This window comes from Carassius auratus, chromosome 19, assembly GCF_003368295.1.
Source record: "Carassius auratus strain Wakin chromosome 19, ASM336829v1, whole genome shotgun sequence".
In the NCBI taxonomy this organism is placed as follows: domain Eukaryota; kingdom Metazoa; phylum Chordata; class Actinopteri; order Cypriniformes; family Cyprinidae; genus Carassius; species Carassius auratus.
In genome coordinates, this window is record NC_039261.1 from 8,914,143 (window position 1) to 8,935,872 (window position 21,730).

Below are 21,730 nucleotides of genomic sequence, written 5' to 3' on the forward strand. Positions count from 1 at the left end.
CGGCTCTATTAACACAGACTTTTAAGAAGGTATGGATGTTTACTTCAAGAGATAGGCCAGGTAAGTGAAATTATAATATCTTGTGTGTCGTTTTCTTACGTTTTCTCACTAAAAAGCAATTTTAAAGTGGTTTAGCAAATAATAATAATAATAATAATTGGCAGGGATCCCCAGACCTATATAATTAGTGTGCCTCCTCTATTTTAAAACCCACTAGCCGCCACTGTAATCTATAAAGGTGCAAAATGCATTAACTTACACATATTTGAGAATCAAATATTCCATGATATCGTTAACATGTTTGGAAAAATTTTGAATTAAAAGGAAAACATAAATAAAACAAACCTATATAAATTATACAGTGCTATTGTGATTGCTGTTTGTCAGCACATCCCCCAACTTGTGCCCTCTCAAAAATAATTAGTGCATGACAACCTTGAATAATGTAGATAATTAAAAAGGAATCAATTTAGTTAATAGTAATGGGACCCATATTAAATGTTGATCCCTGTGATAAATTATGCTGCCTGGTTAGTAGTGGGGATGTTGGTTAGTTATCAAAAAGATTTGACACACACAATGTGTAGCATTTAATGCTATCGTTTCTGTGTAAAAATAGACATGTTTGGATTCTCTACAAATACAAACATCATGTTTGAAACATGCCAAGTTGCAGTGACTGCCTTTTTATTTGATTCAAAAGTGAGAAAGATTTTGCCATCTGAAAAGCATGTCATAACTATGAACAGAGGAAAATTTACTCTAAATGGCAATAGATTCAAAGTATTTTTTGCTAAGAAACAAAACACCCATTCTTCGCATACAATAGAAAACCCATTTCATGTTTTGAAAATAAACACATTGAAATTGTTTGCTAGTGAATTAAGCAATTAAAAATTAGGCAGACATTCAAAATCTTTTTCCCAACATTAAAGCACTTAACTCATGGAATAATGTGTTTCGGAACATTGGACATGCTTTATTTTCAGAACTTTTCACAATTTATTTAAACATCTCACATATACAAAATAGGTACAATAAACTTTGTGGTTTGTTTGGAAAGAGAGGCCTCTGCAACCTTTTGGATGAACTGTGCTGTCAGTATTAACACTGGGGGCGTAAAAGAATGTAATGCCAAAACAAAACAAAAACTCTTGAGAAAACAAAACAAAAAAGTAAAAACCAGATAAACATCAGGTTTAGGAATATTCCACCTGCTTAAAAATGGGGTTATCAGGGGGACCTGTGCAATATTCCTCAGAGACAATCCAAAGTAATACAGTAACAGTGGTTTCCTCCACAGCTGCGTGTATAGCACCATATAATATCACTGCTTCAAGTATTGGAGCACCTTTGAAACAGGACAGAACTTGAAGCCTTAGTACCAACTAGTGACAACTAGGATGTTGATTATTATTTTCCTTTACACATGAGGTAGTTTAAACCGTACAGAAATTGTGGTTTTAAACTTCCTCTTTGGAAGATATACAAAGACCACAAAGTGATGTATACTTTCATTGTTTTTATTACACTTCTTTTATTTTTACAAAATGATGACATGTCCCATAACATGGTGTTATCCTGTGTCTCTTTGGGCTGCTGTATTAATTTGCATTGTGCAATGCTCTGTTCAGTCCATTGGTCCTCTCCGATAGAACCCAGCTTAAGCAAGTGGATTTGCAGAAAGAAATCAGCTTTCAGTATAAAAAACACAGAAAGAAGGGCAGAGATTTTTCTTTTTTTCTTTCTTTCTCTCGTTTAATTTATCATGAGTCTATTTATTTGAAACAGACTGGGCCAATGTCCAAACCAAACTCTTGATCTGCGCCACCAATGTCCAAAGGTGCAATGTCGAGGATGGGAAGGCGAGATGGTTTATTTGTTCTGTATTCAATGACTGTCTTGCTCCACTGGCCAGTGTGTCTCTGCAGGGATGCAACGAAAAGATAAAACATGATAAGTGATTTCTTTTTTTGACAAACATCATACTGTCATATACATGCCAAGGTGTAAACATGTATAGACTAGTGTAATTGTGACAGTCTATCTCATATGCATGTTGAACACTATCCTCTGTTGACTGTAAACTCTTAACCTCATTTTTTGTACATATCGTGCTAACTGGATGAAGATTTTTGTCTGTTTAATCAAAGTGTAGAAAGAGAACTTACACTGCAGCCATCCTCTAGGACGCTGAAAGTGAAGCGGTTGTTGCCCTCCGCCCTGAGCTCCACATCATTTGAGCCCTGCAGCAACACAGCCTTTTTCAGGTTTCCATTCTCGGCATCCATGTAGGCAATGCTGTTCTTGCAGTGGTAGGTGATGTTCTGGACTGCCTGGTTGGCCAGCAAACGCATGAAGGCCAGCTGAGTGGCCATGGACTGTGGGCTCAGGGTCTCATCATTGTAACCGAACTGAAAAGGGAATGGAAGACAACAACCTTCAGACTGCATTCTCTCGATAAATCTTGAACGGTCAGTACGGTAATTAATTAGGTCCTTTCTGACGTCTCGAACTTTTGTGAAATTCTTCAACTTACCTCAGTACCTCCATTGATGGTCTCGCCGAACCAAATGTGTTTCTTCTCCTGGGAGTTTCTGTACCAGTTTTTGCGTGGGATGCTCTCTGGGTGGGGGTGAATGCAGGTCTGGCCAGTAGAGAAGTCGCAGTATGCCTTGATGGCATCCATGGTGCAGCCCTGGTTGGGGTCGATCCAGTAGAAACCTACAAGGAAAGAAAACAGTACAGATCATTATGGAAAGTCATAGGAAGTAAGAACTATTGGAAGATGGGTTAACTCTGTTGGAAGACCTCCGACTGCTTTGGTCACTTACCACTGCTCCATTCAGGGTGGCTGAGCCTGATGTCACGGCAAGTACGGGCAGGGTTCTTCTTTGAGCCCTCAGGGGAAAGCAGATTGTCAATCTGAGTGTTCAAGGACTTGATGGTGGCATCCACCTCATAATCCTTAGCCCTGAGGGAGGCCTGGTCAGCTCTGTACTCATCATAGCCTCCAGATGTGTCATATCCACCACCAGCTGGACCAGCGGGTCCGGGAAGACCAGGAGATCCAGGAGGACCCTAGAGTCAAACACATTATAGATTAACCACACATTGTGTTCAACTGGGGTGTCCTCTCTACATTCCATCTTAAGGTAAGATACTGTAATTTCTATATTATATTTTACAATATATGTTTTCTGTGTCAAGAGTAATTCTCAAATGTATGTTTACTTACAGAAGGTCCGACATGTCCAGGAGGACCACGGTGTCCGGGGGGTCCAATAGCACCAGGCATGCCATTTGAACCGTCCTTACCAGGAGGGCCATTAGGACCAGCTGGGCCCTTAAGACACAATGCAAACAACCATTAGGCCCATTTCCACACGTTTATTTCAAAATCCTGTGTGATAAGTCTTAAGAATGAGACCGTTACTTACTCTTGGACCAGCAGGGCCAGCCAAACCAGCAGGGCCGCTGTCACCAGAAGGACCCTGTAAGACAGCGTCATTTGTTCTCGTTCTGCAATCTTTTATGCCGAATCATTTGACTAATATGTATGAGAACTAAACAAAATGTTCTCACAGGAAAAATACGTTGAAGCTTATTTTTAAGTTTAAGTTGTGCCACTTACATTAGGTCCGGGCATTCCCTGCAGACCAGGATGTCCACGAAGTCCCTTCATGCCCCTTTCTCCTTTGTCTCCAGCAACACCTTTCTCACCACGAGGTCCAGAAGGTCCCTGTTAATTTAAAGGAGACACTGAAATATCCATAGAAGCCATTGACTGGGTCGTTCAATTAAAGTGCCTTTAACAATGATGATGTCTGACAGACTTACAGGTGCACCCCTTGCTCCAGCGGCTCCAGCAGGGCCAGCAGATCCAGAAGGTCCCTAAAGGGGGTGTAAATGAGAGAATGGATTGATTACATGCGTGGTAGTCTCTAATTTCAGTGCATAATTTAGTAAATTCAGTGGCTTAGTTAAGTAACACATACAGATTCACCACGGTTTCCGGGTCTGCCAACAGCGCCTGATGGTCCATTGGGTCCAGGAGCACCAACAGATCCAGCAGGTCCAGGGGAACCAGGCTCACCACGGTCTCCCTGTTAGTTGAAATAGTCCAGTTCAATTACTTTTTTCATTTATATGTAACACAATCTTGTTTGGTAATTAACACTTTAGGATTTATTACAACACTACAGTCTAAGGATAAAGTTAGTAATGGTCTAATATAAAGAAATGCTTTGTCAGAAGTCATATCAAGGCTCTATACCTTAAGGCCAGCAGCACCAGGACGGCCAGGAGGTCCATCATTACCAGGGCTTCCCTACAAAACAACACAGTGAATATTGCATAAAAATTGTAATAAATAAAGAAAACTAAAAGTTGTGTGTCTTAAAATGAAGTACAATTGATACTCACCTCACGTCCAGCCTCTCCCTGAGGTCCAGTCATACCAGGCATGCCAATGTTGCCAATGGGACCACGGGGACCAGGGGCACCAGCAGGACCAACTCTTCCAGGCTCACCCTAAAAACAAGCAAGATAAAAATTTATATTTACCCTGTAGCCTGTGAACTTTGACCAGTTTGGACACAATCGGGGTCAGTGCACTTACAACAGCACCGGGGCCACCAGGAAGACCACGGTCACCTCTGGAGCCAGGAAGACCATTGAATCCCTGAGATCCCAGCTGACCCTGAGGCCCGGCAGATCCAGGTGCTCCCTGATTTAAAAAAAAAAAGTTTATCATAATTTGTAATTCATACTACATAATACTTTGCATTTAATGTAGTCTGACGTTAGGTGGTACTTACAGGTGCGCCAGCCTCTCCGGGAGATCCCTTCTCTCCAGCCAGACCAGGTGGTCCAATCAGTCCATTCTCTCCTGGGGGACCAGCAGGGCCAACATCACCACGAGCACCACGTGGGCCATCTTTTCCAGGAGCACCAGTGGGACCAGCAGGTCCAACAATACCCTAATTGGTGGGAACAATTATATGTGAGACATATCCTGAAATTATACAAGTGCTAGCATGAAGCATTAGGTTCGGACAGCTTCATTTAATTATCTAATATTACTCACAGCAGGACCAGGAGGTCCAACTCTGCCAGCAGCACCAGGGAAACCAGTCAGACCCTAGAACAGAGACAGAAATTCATGAGTTATGTAGGAAATGTCACACAGCTAAACAAGCAATATAAATTAATATATAAATCCATAAAAAAACATACTTACAGGTGGACCAGAGTCACCACGGGCACCAGGTGGGCCAGCAGGACCGGCGGGACCCTAAAGATGCACAAGAAATTAAAATAAGTAAAAAGTCATAAAGATACATTGGATGTGTAATCCAATATAATCTTGACTGAGACATGAGGTGAAATGTCAAAACTACAATACTTTTCAGAAGCAAAGTAAAGTCATGTACAGTTTTTCCTCCTTCCGTTTAAAAAAAATCTCTGTCCACATGAAAATACAAATGCATGCTATGAAGCATTGTCAAGAGCATGCCAAGCCAACAGGTGGCGATATAATCTCAACCATTAAAGCCATGTTGGCCAATCAGAAGCCTGAAAAAGTTTCCAGGAGGTGGAGATAACAGTACTGGCTCCGACGTCACAAGCCTTAAACGTCGGTTTCGTTGTCAACATGAGAACACTGCAAATTGAATTTTTGAAAATCTTTCAATTTTGGCTCAGTGACCTGGCACTGCGTTTGCATGTGGACCATAGACTGTATAAAAACATGGACGTAGTGTCAGTGATGTCACCCATAGGCTTCCGAAGAGCGTTTTTGAAGTCAAAAGTGGGCGGAGGCGGCCATCGATATCTTGGGAGCTGCGCGTCACTCCATGATAATTGAAAATAGGCAAAAAGGTCGGAGCTGGTTGCTTAAACCATGCCCACCTACTGTAGCTCAACGGTGGTGATTGCAGCGGCAATCCACCTGTCACTCAAGTAGCCACGCCTTTAATTATGCTGAACTTTAAGGCTTAATATAATTTAAACGGATGAGTTATAAAAAAAATTTCACCCCCTCACAATTGTCATGAAGGGTTAAAATTTGCTATATAGACCGAAATAATTTTTGAATCAAGCTGTAAAAATGTTTTTTTTTTTCTGCTGTAAAGTTGGGCATTTTAACATGGGAAGTCTATGGGATTGACTCCCTTTTACAGCCAGCCTCTAGCGGCCAGTCGAAGAATTACAGTTTAAGTGTCATCTTCACGAGAGAGAGGGGGAGACAAACGGCCAAACTGCGAAGAACAAGTTGCGGTTTTAAAAATGACCGCCTTCATGTGGACAGGGCCAAATTCTCATTAAGATATGTTTGTTCAACAGTTTATATTGAGTTTATATTAGATGTAGTCTCAAACTTACGAGAGGTCCAGTATTGCCAGCAGGACCAGCAGGGCCTGGGGGTCCAACATCACCCTTTCCACCAGCAGGTCCTTTCTCACCTCTTTGTCCAGTCTGGCCATCAGCACCCTACAAGAATCATTGAATCCCTGTCATTTTTTAGTTCATATGTGTTCAAAGTTTTTTAAAACAGCCGTTTTGAAAGTCTAAAATGTAATATATGAATCACAATAAATCTTTAGAAGCTGACTTCAGGAGAATTCACATGGACTTACAGGGGGTCCAGCAAATCCAGAAGGTCCAGCGGGGCCAGACTCACCACGTTCGCCCTAAAATACATGTCAAGATTTGAGTATGAATGCTTGTTTCTGAAGTGAATTATAGTTTGTGCACTGCTCTTTTTTTAGTTCCTTAATATCGGACAATCATAAATATAATAATAAATAATGAAATAATTATTGTATCAGTGTGTAGTAAAGAACTGATTGCAAATACTCACAGGAGCACCACGGGCACCAGCAGGTCCAGCAGGGCCAAAAGAGCCAGTCTCACCCTGAAAGAGAACACAGAGATAGGTTTGATCAGAATGATCTTTACAGCTACCTAAAGAAAGTGCTTTTGCCAGTCTTCCAAGTTAATTATTTGTAGGTTATCACCTTCTTTTTGGCTGCAAAAAGTCTGAAGGAAGAACCTGTAAATCATTTTGGAGAACCCTCAGAACAGTTCGGACACAATCACACTGTTCACATAACTTAAATGTGGCCCATTTCCTTGTATGACATTCCTTAAACATCTTACCTTAGCATGCTGAACAAATTTGTATTTCACATTTAATATGTTTTGTCATAAAAATCTGAAGAATGTTGGATTTCCTTTTTTTAAATCGATGCATTAGCATTTTAGTTGTTTTCACTGTTCAGAGTCAACACACATGGGCCTAGTGCAATTTAATAAGTCATTGGTAAATAAAGCTCACTTATAGCGTGCTAAATTAAATTGTTTTAGAAAACTGCATAAATTCCAACCTACTGTATTTACACTGAATTAACATTGCAAAAAAAGCTCTTGTTTCCTCATGTAAAAGAGTTGTATAGCAGAATAGTTTAGATTTTTCAGAAAAGAAAATGTGTCTGTCACTGAAGGTTTTAAAAATATGATTTCAACCAAATTTAAATAAATGTAGAAATTTTTGTTGTTTATAAATATTTACTGTAGACGATCATCAAATAAAAAATAAAGATACAGAAAAGTAATCAAATCATGTGAAGGCTTTAACTTGACCCTAGCATTTTTGAATAACGGAATATTGTTTGAATTTTTCCAGCAGAGGGCAGCAGTGATTTTGACAGTTGTCATCAGGATTTCTTCTTCAAACAATGGACCAAGGATGCAATTTACTCGCCCCTTGAGAAGGTAAGAATCTTAATACATTTCTGTTGTGGTGTTTCCATTAAATGTATTCCAGTGTGACCTTGTTCTCAATCATTTCAAATCCTCTTATATGATTTCACTTTTGAATTATGGTTACAATGTGTGATTCATCACTCAAGATCCATAAGGAATAAAATGAAAAACCCTTTGGACTGGTGTAAATATTTCAATGATTTAGATTGATGCAACAATTTTCATTGATCTGATTGACATAGCAGTTGAGAGAATGCTGTTTACCTTGTCACCATTAGCACCAGCGGGTCCAGGGGGTCCACTGGGTCCAGGAGCACCCTGTAAATTGTACCATAATACCATGAAATCAGGGCTACAAAACATTTGTGTAATTTTGTATGGAAATATATAAAGGTACTGGGTATACTCACACGGGCGCCATCTCTTCCAGCATTTCCCTCTAGTCCTCTGTATCCTTGCTCACCCTGTGTATAAGAGAAATGTTTTAGTCCATTGTAAGAGACTAAAGATTTGACAACATATTCATTATAGAGTGACAAGAGCATTGCTCCAAAACATACCTTCTCTCCTTTAGGTCCAGGGGTTCCAGCGGTACCACGCTCACCAGGCATACCAGCAGCTCCCTGGTGTCCAGGGCCACCAGCAGCTCCAGCTGCTCCAGGCTCTCCCTGAAGTATACAGATTTAGTCAGTTACACTCTAAATGATCTGTCTAGATGACATGTGCAGTGTCATGTGTACATACCTTGTTTCCATCAGGGCCAGGAGTACCAGCAGGTCCACGAGCACCAATGGGTCCAGGAGCTCCAGCAGCACCAGCGGGTCCCGGGGTTCCACGCTCTCCCTAAATAGTAATAAATGTACAGAAGAACCGTAAGACAGGCTCATTTCTTCTCATGTGAGAATAAACACAGCGCAAGAGATCAGAGAAAGTTAAGTCACCTTCACACCAGCAGGTCCGGATACACCTTGCTCTCCAGGGATACCCTGTTGAGAGATAAGAAATATGTGTAATGATTTGCATGACATTATGCATCCAGTATTATGCAAGTGATCCAAAAACGGTGTAAGCTGCTTAACATCTGAGCCATGAAAACTTACTCTGTCTCCGGGCTTGCCGGCCTCACCAACAGGTCCAGCGGGGCCAGGAAGACCCTGTTAGGATTAAACAGGAAACACAAGTTCTTAATATTCAAACACTACACAAACAGGAAGGATTCTAGACTAGTACAAATGTATCTTATTCTATTTGCCTATGACAGTGATTCCCAACCATGGATACAACCATGGAGTACCTTGTGATTTTACTATTTTGTCTGGATTTCTTCACATTACAACTGCCCCCAAACTGTCACAGCTTTTAAAAGACATATAATCTTCAGCTACGTGATTAGACTATTTTCACTCACTGTATTGATTGAAGGAAACAATTTGTGGCCACATTTTGTACTTGAGCCCTACTTATGGGGTTCCAAGACAGACAGGAAGCCCTTTTTATATTTAACTACACACTTTAATCTTGAAAGAAGGCTTGTAAAAGTATGACACTGACCTGGAAACCAGGAGCACCAGATGCTCCTTGCTCTCCCTTCTCACCTGGAGCACCCTAAATTCAAAAAACAACAATCTGTTACCACTGAGAAACAGTGAAAGGTCATGTACTAATCCACACAGATAGTCTTTTAAGAAAATATGAGATGGCCTACTTACAGCAAGTCCGACGGGACCAGCAGGGCCGTTGTTACCATCAGGACCAGGAAGACCCTAAAGGAAAAGAGGAACGCAATCAGAGCAGCTCAAGAACTAATAACTCGCTTCTTGAGACTGGATACTGAAGTATGTTTATAACAGACATTTCTCTCTCTGAAATACTTACTCTCAGTCCAGTGGGACCAGCAGGTCCCTTCTCACCAGGCTTGCCAGGCTCACCCTATAGGAAGATTCATTGATACGCTCAATGATACATTATTGTATTTGTGATATCTAAAGATGAAATGTTCAAAATGCAGTCGATACTTACAGAAGGTCCCTTAGGACCGGGGAATCCAATATTACCGGGCTGGCCTCTGGGGCCAGTTGGGCCAGGGGGGCCAGTGCGACCATCTTGACCAGAAGGCCCCTAGAGAATAGCATATAAAGTGGTGATGAGTGTGCACAAAGCACAATGATCATGGATTACTAATACTTAACTGGGTACCTTGAACTATGTATAGTAAGAATATAAAAACTGTGATTGTACTCACAACAGGCCCTTCCTTTCCAGGGGGTCCAGAGCTGCCGGGGCTACCAGGGAGACCCTGAAAAGATATACAGTGATATGATGGTCTTGTTCATATGGTCGCATGTCAAGAATGATTGATCTCAATGCATATTATAAAATAGGAGAAATGCCACGTTTCTTGTTTTGGTGATTTACAGATTTTGTCATAATGGACTGGACAGATATAAAGTAGTAAGAGGCTGATACTCACTCTAGCTCCAGTAAGACCAGGCTCACCAGCACGACCGGCATCTCCAGGAGGTCCACGGGCTCCAGGGGCACCAGTAGAACCACGGGCACCAGGCATGCCCTACGGCACAAGATTCATAGATCAGAGTCTTAAATATAGCATCAGAACTATTTATAATTGCATGGATTTTTCTTGAAAACTATTATATAATGTATATGTGTACATATTTTGTGACACCACTGTCACATTTTATATACACTATATAGCTTGTTTAAATACAGAACCGTTCTTTTAATATCGCTTGAATCTTACCATTGGGCCCGATCTGCCAGCCAGACCAGGCAGACCACGAGTACCAGCAGCTCCCTGTAAGAAACATGAAATTACATAGATTAGTAAAAATAAAAAATAAAAAACATAACTAATTACATATATATTTAATGGAGTAAATTAACCATTGTATCAAGCTTTATAATTATTTAGCATTATTCTTATTCATAGTCTTGGATTTGTAATTCTTTTTTCAATATTCTGTACTGTTGTGTTTTTTCTTTCAAATCATTGGCCCACTAACCAACTCAATCTGGTGATCATACATGTGTATTGTTTTATTTTTGTCCCTGTAGTACTCTTATAAATCAAGTTTCCATTCTCTCTCTGACACTTACAATTAAAGTGGAGACACCCCTAACATATTAAAATTAACATTTTATTATGCAGATCAAACTTACCCTAGGTCCACGCAATCCAGCGGGACCAGTAGCTCCCTGCTCACCAGTCGACCCTCTCTTGCCCTCTTCACCAGAAGGACCAGGGGGTCCCTGAGGACCAGCACTACCCTGTGCAGGAAAAAGACAAAGGAGAAAGTGAACAAGGACATTCAGCCATAACACAGATTATATATGCTTTATAAATTGTTTAGATGACTGGCAGTGTGTATACTCACAGGTTCACCCTTGACACCAGAATCTCCCTTCACTCCAACGGGTCCGGGGTCACCCTGAGCATTGAAAAGTTCAAAGGTTAGACCATTATATAACATGTACATATCTGAATAAAAAAATAAGAATATGCACAAAAATAGAGTCATGCACCAAAATGAAAATATTGAATTGTTTTACTCAGAATAATTGAATAAAATAACATAATTGAATTTAATAGAATAACATACTTTTTTCGCCGTAAAATACATAATTAAAATGTCTCCTTCAGCTGGTGTTACTTCTGATGAAAATCTAGTCTCAGACTATTTTGTTTTAGTAAAATGACTGTATAGAACTAAACCTTGCGGAATTATGTTACTATTGATTTTTGACGGAAAATACCATATCATGACAATTGCACTCATTGTCTAAGTGTGCTGTCTCTTCAACTGAAAACGTGACTTATTTTTGTTTAAATGACATCTAAGATGTTTAAATGACATCAGATGGTACTCACAGCAAGACCTCTTGGGCCAGAGGCTCCAGAAGGTCCCTGGGGGCCAGGGCCGCCTCTAGGGCCAGGGAAACCAGGGGCACCAGCAACTCCAGGGGTGCCCTGTGGAATATACCAAAAAATACATGTAAAAAAAAAAAAAAAAAAGAACATTTGCTTTCACACAAACATTGAATTAGTTGTAATGTTACTTCAAGGTAAAGCAAACAGCTTTCAATAAGTCAGTTAAGATATATTTTTAAATTAATTTTGACACTTCAGTTAGTCAATTGTGATTTGTGATTGCAATGTACAGCAATTGCTGTTTAAAAATGAAAAACAGTTTACATAAAAATAATAAAGATTTCAAAACTAAAAATAAATGTATATAAAAAAGTAAAAATACAGCAAAAATACTTCTAACATGATGTGTTTCACAACAATAAGTAAATTATTTCCTCAAATAACAATGCAATTGTACTTTACAATTATTAGCACAACATGATTGTTTCAATTATTTAGTATGAATGATATGAAAACTTACAGCTGCTCCCTTAGCACCATTGAGACCATTAGCACCAGGGTTACCCTGTAAAGTACAAAGAGAAACATATATATAAATAAAAAAAAATCTTCAAGAAAATCAGATGAATTTATCTGCAAATATTTAAAATGCACTTACAGGGGGTCCGACTGGGCCCACAGCTCCGTTCGGGCCTGGCTCTCCTCTTTGTCCCTGAGGTCCAGATGGGCCAGTGGGACCAGCAGGTCCAATTTCTCCCTGTCAAATATTATAGACAGAGTAAGTTTCAGAAGGTAAAAGAGAGAAGGTTATTATGATGAATTAAGGAAAGGCATTGTATGTGTAGAGCATGAGATCTAATCAAATGATTTGAACTGGCAGTATTGGCTTATATTAGCATGTCTAGAGTGGGGAAAATATTTATTTGATCCCGTGTTGATTTCGTAAGTTTGCCAACTTAAAAAGAAATAAATGGTCTGTAATTTTTATAGTACATTTATTTTAATGTATATAGACTGAATACCAGTCAAAGAATCCAGAAAAAAACATAACATAAAAGTTTCAGTAAGTGAAATAAGTATTTGCTCCCCCAGCAAAACATGAATTAGTACTTCGTTTAGAAACCCTTGTTGGCAAGCACAGAGATAAGAATCCTCTTTACAGATCCTCTGTAAATCCTTAAGGTTTCTTGACTTTTGTTTGGCAACTCTGAGTTTTCTATAGGATTGATATCTGGAAACCGGCTGGGACACTCCATGACCTTAATGTGTTTCTTCTTGAGCCTCCTTTGTTGCCTTGGCGATATGTTTCGGGTCATTTTCATGCTGGAAGACCCACCCATGACCCATCTTCAGTGTCCTGGCTGAGGGGAAGGTTCTCATCCAAGATTTTACAGTACATGGCCCTGTCAATTTGCCCCTCAATGCGGTGAAGTTGTCCTGTACCCTTAGCAGAAAAACAGCCCCAAAGCATAATGTTTCCACCTCTATGCCTGACTGGAGGGAAGGTGTTCTTGTCATAGTCAGCATTTCGCTCCATCCAAACAGTCAAGTTAATGCAGTAAAGTAAAGTTAAGAGCTCAATTTTGGTGACATCTGACCACAGCACTTTTTCCCAAGTCTTCTTTGAATATTTAAGCTGTTCTTCTGCCTACTTTAAATGGGCCTGTACATGTGCCTTCTTAAGCAGGGGGACCTTCTGGATGCTGCAGGATTTCAGTCCATTGCGGCGTAGGGTGTTATTGATGGTTTTGTTTGGTTACTGTGGTCCCAACTGCCTTAGGATCATTACAAGCTCCTCCTGTGTTCTGGGCTGATCCCTCACCTTTCTCATGATCATCCTTACCCCATGAGGCGAGATCTTGCACGGAGCTACAGACTGATACCCATTGATGGTTGTTTTGTATTTATTCCATTTCTGAATAATCGCACCAACAGTTGTCTACTTCTCACCAAGCTTCTTGCTGATGGTCTTGTAGCCCATTCCGGCCTTGTGCAGATCTACAGTCTTGTCTCTGACATCCTTTGACGGCTCTTTGGTCTTGCCCCTGGTGGTGGGAGAGGTTGGAATGGAAGATACACCTAACGAGTTGACATTAGGAGTAACTTCTCAAAGTGGCAGGATCTGTGTTCCACATGGGCACATAACAAATCAGTGGGAAGCAGAATTCTTGCTGTTTGGTAGGGGATCAAATACTTATTTTACTCATTTGATGCAAATCAGTTTCTAACCTGTATATAAGTTTTTTTTTTTTTTTGGTATTCAGTCTCTATAAGTTAAAATAAACCAACCATAAAGATGACAAACCCTTCGTTTCTTTGTAAGTGGGCAAACTTACAAAATCAGCAGGGGATCAAATAAATATTTCCCCACTGTATTAATCTTCTGACGCGTTGTTTTATGCAAATGTGCCTAGCAGATGTCAAATTTAGTTGAATTTGTTCAGTGTTGATTTCTCCACCTGGCACTCATACCTTAGGTCCAGGGCCACCAGGGAAACCGGGAGGACCAGCTGCTCCCAAAGGACCCTAAGAGGAGAGAAAATGTGTTACGTCTACATTAGGACTATGCCATAAGACACATTTTATGAGACAGAGAGGTCAAAGGGCATCTATTTCACTCACAGCAGGGCCAGCAGGACCAGTGTTGCCATCAGCACCGCGAGCACCAGCTGGGCCAGAAGGACCAACACGACCTCTCTCACCAGGAAGACCACGACCACCCTGTGCAACAAGAGGATTAAGATATCTACTTAATAAAAAGAGTGTTTTAAGACCATTTAAGCTGATACAGTGATTTGTGCTGGAGGCAGAATTGGGATATACGATGAAGATTTTCATAAATGTAAATTTTTTGACTCACTGCCTGTCCGGGGATTCCGTTTGCTCCAGGAGCACCATTCTCACCCTGTTGAAAAAAGAAAAACAAAAGCCTTTAAAATATGACAAGATATATTTGACTTGATTCATGCACCATAAAATGTGGTAAGTGTGCTATACTTTGTAAGTAAAAATATCAGTAATAATAGTAATAATAATGTGTTTTATTTGTATAGCACTTTAATACACATAATGCAACTTCACAAGTATGAATATTTACTGTATGTAAAACATTAGCAAGTGCAGTTTCTTTCATGCATACAGGAAAGTTGTTCTTTTGAGATGCACTCAATCGATTCCACTAAATTATGTTCTGATATGTATTTTTTAAGGTGGCAGGTGCATTTCTTTATAGTCTGAGATGTTTTAGGATGTTAAACCTTTGATTCCTACCTTAAGACCAGCGGCACCAGGCTCTCCTTTGCGTCCATCAAGACCAGTGTAACCCTGAGGAACAAGAAATTAAGATCATGGTTATTTAGATGTAAGCAATTGAAACATGTTAAGTGTTAACTACCAGTGTCTTCTGTTTGTTTCTTTCTTAATGCCAATCAAGCATCTATGGCTATATATTCATGGAGAAAATCAGTTAATCCATACACGAGTCTCATCTTTACACAGAGAGAGAGAGAACATGCCACACAGTTGCCACACAGAAAGGCCTCCTGTCCTAGCTGGGGCTCAAACCAGGAACCTTCTTGCTGTGAGACAACGGTGCTATCCACTGTGCCACCCCCAACAATGTCTTCTCATCAGTCCTCAAAACTGAGCACTTACTCTGTGTCCCTTCATGCCAGGAAGTCCAGGAGTTCCGGGGAAACCACGGGCACCCTGTAGAAGAAAGAGAAAAGACGAAGTTTAGACGTGAACACAAACATGCTTGTTTAAACAAAAATGTGCATTTTGATGCCCTTACCTGTGCTCCAGGGACTCCTCTGTCTCCAGGTTTTCCAGGTCTGCCATTGTTACCCTTTGAGAAGAATATAAAAGACAATGTCTAGACACAGTGTGTATAAATGGGGCAATGCATGGTCGAGTTAGAAGCTCAGTTTTAGTATATGGTATTATAGCACTCACATCGTCACCATTTTTGCCAGGAGGTCCAGGAGGTCCACGAGCACCAACAGCTCCCTGTAATGAAATGACAGAGAGAGAAAAATCAGCATTAAAGTTGAACATTTCCAAACTGTGGGAAAGAAAACTGTGGTGACCAAGAGCACTTACAGCCTGTCCGGGCTCTCCAGGCTCACCAGCATGTCCTTGGAATCCCTGAGGTCCCTATATATTCACAGAAAAAGGAATAAATGTTACATGAAATTTTTTAGAGCCATAAACATTCGATGAATACTTAATTAAATAATTGATTATCAAAATAATAATTCACTCTAAACAATTTGTAATTACTATTTTGTTGAAAAGGTATCAATACTTCAATCAGTTTTTAAACAAATACTCACAGGGGCACCGGGAGGTCCAGCTGGGCCTCTAGGTCCCATCAAACCCTGAAAAAGTGAAAGTAAAAATGAGTGTGATCAGCAGTAGTTTACATATTATGATTACATAAAATAAAAAGTCCAGTATTTCATTTGCACGACATTGCAGCATTAATAGTGACATATTTTGGCAAGAAAAAGAGTTTTAGATGTCATCATGCTTGAGTAGTAAACATAAACATGAACTCACCATAGGTCCAGGGCCAGGTTCAGGTCCTTTAGCGCCATCATATTGAGCAGCAAAGTTCTAAAAAGGAAATTAAGCAACATATTTAGCAAAAAATCAATAAAACATATTGAGCAATAGTAATAAATTATTTTATATCAGTAATTATTGATTTATTTTATTTCCATAATACAATATATTAATGCTGACGTTATATACCAGTATCATCAAAAACAAAAGAAATGGAAAGCTTGAGTTATTTTAGCATTTTATTGACACAAACATTCTCTAAATGCTTCTTCTTTCATACTAAAATTATGACACTGTTTTTAGACTTGGGTTGAAAATAAATACATCGCACACTTTTGGAAGCCATTTTGAGGCCAAGGTTGAGGACAAAGGTTAAAGGTCAAATGTTAAACTGGGTCGAGGGGTAATGGGAGGATCGTGAGATTTAAATATAATTACCCACAAGCTTTAGTCACTGAATCGCAATGTAATAAACAAGTTTAGGTCTCTGGCCAAGTTTTTCTGTGTGAAACTTACTCCACCAAGACCAGGGGGGCCAGGGGGGCCGGGAGGCCCAGGAAGTCCAGGTCTGCCAGGTTTTCCATCTGGTCCTTTAGGACCCTGTGGAGAACGAGAACAAAAAACAAAATTAAGCTAGTTGTAATTGTTCTAATGTTTTAAAATGTGAGATGAATCTGTTGTGTTGATTTAAACTAGGCACCATGCTAATCTAGTGAAACTGAAACTCATACCAAAAATATACAGAATAGATTTTTCCTAACAAAAGTTTCCTATCCAGTCTCTTTGGCCTATATTAAATATGACAATAATGCTGAAAAGTTATGGGATAAACTTACCCTCTCACCTCTGGGTCCTTTTGGTCCCCTGGGGGCCTATTAACAGAAAAGTATAATCAGACAATTGTTTTAAAGTCCAACAGTATATTAATACTCTTTCATATGAAGACCACTTGCTTTTTTATATGCATGCTTAGGGTTATAACAAAAAAAAAACAAAAAAAAAAACTGATGTTATCCCGATTTAAGTCGCATTTTTCACACACAGTCATAAACATGAACATTAGAACCATTGCTTATCTTTATTTAATTGCACATAGAAAAGGGAATAAATAAATACAGGATTTGTTTATTCCACCTTTCTAAGATTATTATGTCATTTGTTGTGCAATAGCTCATATCAAAATCATTTATTGTATTCTTAAAACTACAAACATGCAAATTAATCTTGCAAAACAATTATAACATGCACAGTGCAGTATGTATTCACTAACGTCAAGCCTGCTACTTAATTAGATATTAATGAAGGTAGCAATGCACCAGTCAAGGTACTTCATGGAACTCAGAGGCCTAGTCAAAAAGAACAGGATTTTGAGCATGTCCCATTGACCAAAATTTTATGTTTCTCATTAGGTTCCTTTAAGCACCTTTTATTGTTAGTGATCAATACTGTTACATGATATTCAGGTGAGCAATTTGATTCAGTCCCAAATACACATCAAATATGTATGCCAATTTGTATAATCTATGCATGTCCACTTGAGGGAACTGCTGTGCAAAATCCACCGGGCTGGAGGAATTTCTGCGGCATGTTGATTTTGTTCCTTTGAGTCCACCTCTTCAGCAGGTCATCTAAAAAGATCCATTGTGCCCAGGTTGTCTGGTAGGCAGGATAGGGTGGTCTCTAGTTTCACTGACATTTGCTTGAGCCAATGGTGCTTTCCTTCTTCCCGTCACAGGCAAGAAGGAAAGCCCCCAGAAATTCTGATAATCCGAAATGCTCTGTTATATTTGAGATTGACCAAAGGATCTTCTCACCGAATATCATCATCCATTTGGAGATTTGGGGATCAGATAAGGTAAATATCTCTATTAATTTAACTGAAATAACTTCATGCAAGTGTACTGACCGCTGTATGATGAAGATGGGGGTGGAGGAAGAAAACAGAAAGAGAGAGAAGGAGAGAGACACAGAGGTGATTGATTAGTTATACACTCCACATGTTGAAATATGGTAACAGTTCTAAACTTAAAAGTCTACTATTTATTATTCTAGGCTACTATTCACTCAGTCTAAAACATTTCAGAAGAATCTGAACAGAAAACAAACGTCAAGCTTTATGCTAAGTACAGTCCCCTTACATGCAAAAAATAATGTGTTAAAAGGAGAAAAGATGCACAGGAATTGTTTTAGTTTTTTTTTTTTTGTTTTTTTTTTTTGGTTTTTTTGCATTGTTGCCAAAAAAAAAAGAAGATCTTATTTTAGTAGGCCTGGATTGAATTTTGTGCATTTACATCCATGTCATGCTGTAAAACAAAGTGTGCCTAGATGAGTAACTTGGGGTTACATTTGGTTTTATGACTGAGCGTCTGTAAGAATAGATGATGTACAAAACTTGTGTATAGTGCATTGGCTAAAAGTATTATCTCGAAATCCTTATTAATATACTTATCTACTTTATTACATTTACTAAAAACGTTTTATTTGTATGAATTAGTTATTATTAACTAGTCTAATTAAAGTGTGAAAAATCATAGTATGTTTTTTTTCTCAAAATAATATTTCTTACAAGTGGATGAACAAATATGCAATCTTTTGATTATATACAGTTTTAAATGTATATATAATATAGTACTGACCTAGGCTGAATTTATTTGTTGATGTACTATAGCAAGTGAGTCACAGGCAGTGGTTATCAGGTGCTACTACTACTAGAGGTCATCAGTGTTTGTTTACATGTTTAGGCCTTCCGGTTGCCATGACTCCTACTCGAACTAAATAGTTTTCATCCAGTAGGAGCAGCTACGTGTCATGTCACTTATTCTCCACCAGAAGGCGTATTTGACTGCTGGGTGGTGACCTTATGCCACATTAAATGCCAATTTTATGTTATCTAAAATTAGCTAAAACAAATCTTAACAAGTATTTTTTTTTAACTAATCAGTTTGTTCCAAAACACATTTATGATGTAAAGGCATACAATCTAATTTATGATATGATAGGCCTAGGATAGGGAATACGTTTATTGTTTAACATTTATTATTAGTAACCTTTTCATTATTTATACTGCAAACAGTTCATTTAAATCAGATTATTAACAGTTTTACAGGATGTTGCTTAAAATTATGTTACAGATTTTAGCCAGCAGGGGGCCGATTTTACAGACCCCCATAATTAGAAAAAACACTCCTGGAGTGTGGGACAAAGATGAGGTACAGCGCCCTAGACTAGAATTATTATTTTTAAGAGAGTTAACCAGCTGCCCGTAATTTGTCTATATTTTTATACTTTTTGTTCTTCTAGTTTTTAATAACTATGTCATATGTTTCCGTTTCTCGGTTTCTCAGCAACAGATGAAAATATCCCAGACGCGAAGAATCCATTAAAAAGATCCGCTGGATTTTACAGTGGCAAGCCAAAAGGAAACGCCTCAATTCTTCAGATGTAGTTCTAGCTTTCCTTGAGGTAATTTCCCAGCAAGGGTCAACCAAGCAAGCGCAGCAAATCCAGTAGAAGAAAGAAAAAGCCTTAAGATCCTTGGTAAGAAAAAAAAAGCTTATTTCAAACTTACATTGACATGATGCTAGGTACGAAGTCACTGCAAGCAGCAACAGAATCCGGGTATCCACAAAGCTGAGCATGTCTACTCCGACATGCAGACTCCTTGTGCTGCAGTGCCCTGGTTTAACTACTTCAAGCAGGCATACAGTTGTGGTATAAACACCAAACTTCGCAGGAACCTGCTGCAGTGATGCTAGAATAATAAAGACCAACCAGCCCTATTTATATGGCAGGAGGTTCCCTTGACTGCGTGTCCAGAGTGAGCCCCCAAACCAATGGGAGAGAGAGCCTCTATGTGACTCTCATCCTAGCACTGCCCTCATCCCTGCCTCTCTCTCAGAACTTGGCAATACCTCGACAATGATGACGAGTACAACGTTTTAATTAGATCCATTCTTTTGAGGACGTGGACATGGTCGAGCTTTATAAGAGTAAAGCTTACCGTTTTTCTCAGGCTTTCAATGGCGCTTAGCTCAAGTGGAACGGATGGGTCCGAGCGCGTCCAGCGGATACTTGTGGCACGTTTTGCGCATTTGACGCATCTTTATAATGCGCTTCTGACCCCGGATTCACGGGAGATATCTCCATCTGAAGATTTCTCGCTATGTTGACGTAACAAGTCTGTCTTTGGCACTTCGATTTGAAATGTAAAAACGCGCAATACTGTAGGCTATGATCAGGTCGCCAATACGCGCGCGTTTGGACTGAACTGTGGTTTCTTTTATTATGCATTACATTTATCTTCTTTGCCGTACAGATACCACACTGAAATCCTGACCCTTTTTTCTTGTTATGGTTACACTATGCAGACTGACATAGTATGCAATTCATTTGAATGTCAAAAATGACGCTACTAAACCATACAGTGTACTGGTATATGACTATACTTCAGTGATGAATGTTGTTAAGCCATGATGATTTTGCGGGGCTTAATATCTAAAAAGTCTGAGTCCTGTAAAGTAAGACTTTAAAAACAGTATTAATAGGACAATAATTGTTAAAATACTAAAATTGTTAGAAAAAGTAGAGAGAACCAGTACAAAAATATTACATTGTATGACATTTGGGGATTGATTTGTTGTTTCGTTTTTAGTAAAAAAAAAATGTTTTCTTGCAAATCAGTGTGAAAAAGTCAGTGTGGCATAACTGACAAGCAGGAAGCCATCTTGTTGTCATGTGACAAGAAAAACAGTGATGATGGCTTTATTAGAACCTTATAATGTAGCATTTTTGTCATTTTTATGAGGATGCATTTTTTAAGGACTTTCTTCTTCAATGTTCAAACTCTATTGAGAGACAGTTTTTCTGTAGACCTTTATTTCAGCTCACTTTTAGCCAGAAGACCAAGACCAGTCTATGAGATCTATTTTCAGATCCTGCCTTCCTCAGTGCAGCTCTGGCCGCAGGACCAGACATGTCTGCAGCCAGAATCCACCATTTAGTCCTCTGCAGAATGTGGAGCTTGAAAGCACAGAAACCCTATGGCATGTTCCCTAAAACACACATTTACTGTGTCTACCAGTGTGTTTCAGTCTAATTCAATCTAAAGTTTCTTCCAATCTAAATTTACTACCAATACGAACTCTGTAAAAAAATGAGTAAAATGCACATGCTTTCAAGCTTTGAATCTTTTTTTATTTATTTTTTTAACTGGCTGAATGTTTCAGAGCTAAAGAGGGATCCCACACTGATTAAAAGCATCATTTGTTGTTGGCTGCAGGATATTTCTATGCAGTTTACAGAACAATGTTCTGTTGTCATTAAACTACAAGTGGAACTATTATGTTGATGTAAACATGGAAACTGAGGCTCACACATGCACACATAAACTCACTTGACACTTTATAATGAATGAGCAGATGCTACAATGCAAATAGCATGAATTTAAATATTTTTCAATGCTATTTATCTTATTGAGTACCATTATTTTTGTACCTCAGTTTATAA

General features: G+C 39.2%; 1 protein-coding gene across 1 annotated transcript; it reads right to left on the bottom strand.

Annotated features, from left to right (window-relative positions):
• Nucleotides 1-670: 670 nt before the first annotated feature.
• On the bottom strand, nt 671-19,987 carry LOC113119369 (collagen alpha-2(I) chain-like). Its single transcript, XM_026288798.1, has 50 exons — nt 19,794-19,987; nt 18,132-18,133; nt 17,062-17,097; nt 16,742-16,825; nt 16,220-16,276; nt 15,994-16,038; nt 15,761-15,814; nt 15,614-15,667; nt 15,453-15,506; nt 15,314-15,367; nt 14,930-14,983; nt 14,520-14,564; nt 14,282-14,380; nt 14,132-14,185; nt 12,318-12,416; nt 12,180-12,224; nt 11,660-11,758; nt 11,166-11,219; nt 10,951-11,058; nt 10,532-10,585; nt 10,241-10,339; nt 10,013-10,066; nt 9,790-9,888; nt 9,646-9,699; nt 9,480-9,533; nt 9,322-9,375; nt 8,871-8,924; nt 8,712-8,756; nt 8,515-8,613; nt 8,331-8,438; nt 8,181-8,234; nt 8,035-8,088; nt 6,866-6,919; nt 6,642-6,695; nt 6,388-6,495; nt 5,243-5,296; nt 5,090-5,143; nt 4,821-4,982; nt 4,622-4,729; nt 4,426-4,533; nt 4,277-4,330; nt 3,999-4,106; nt 3,841-3,894; nt 3,635-3,742; nt 3,441-3,494; nt 3,239-3,346; nt 2,835-3,081; nt 2,540-2,724; nt 2,172-2,414; nt 671-1,925 (listed from the first exon to the last, which is right to left on the bottom strand). The coding sequence occupies exons 1-50, from the start codon at nt 19,861-19,863 to the stop codon at nt 1,779-1,781; spliced, it is 4,059 nt and encodes a 1,352-aa protein (XP_026144583.1). The 5' UTR covers nt 19,864-19,987; the 3' UTR covers nt 671-1,778.
• Between the last annotated feature and the right edge of the window lie 1,743 nt (nt 19,988-21,730).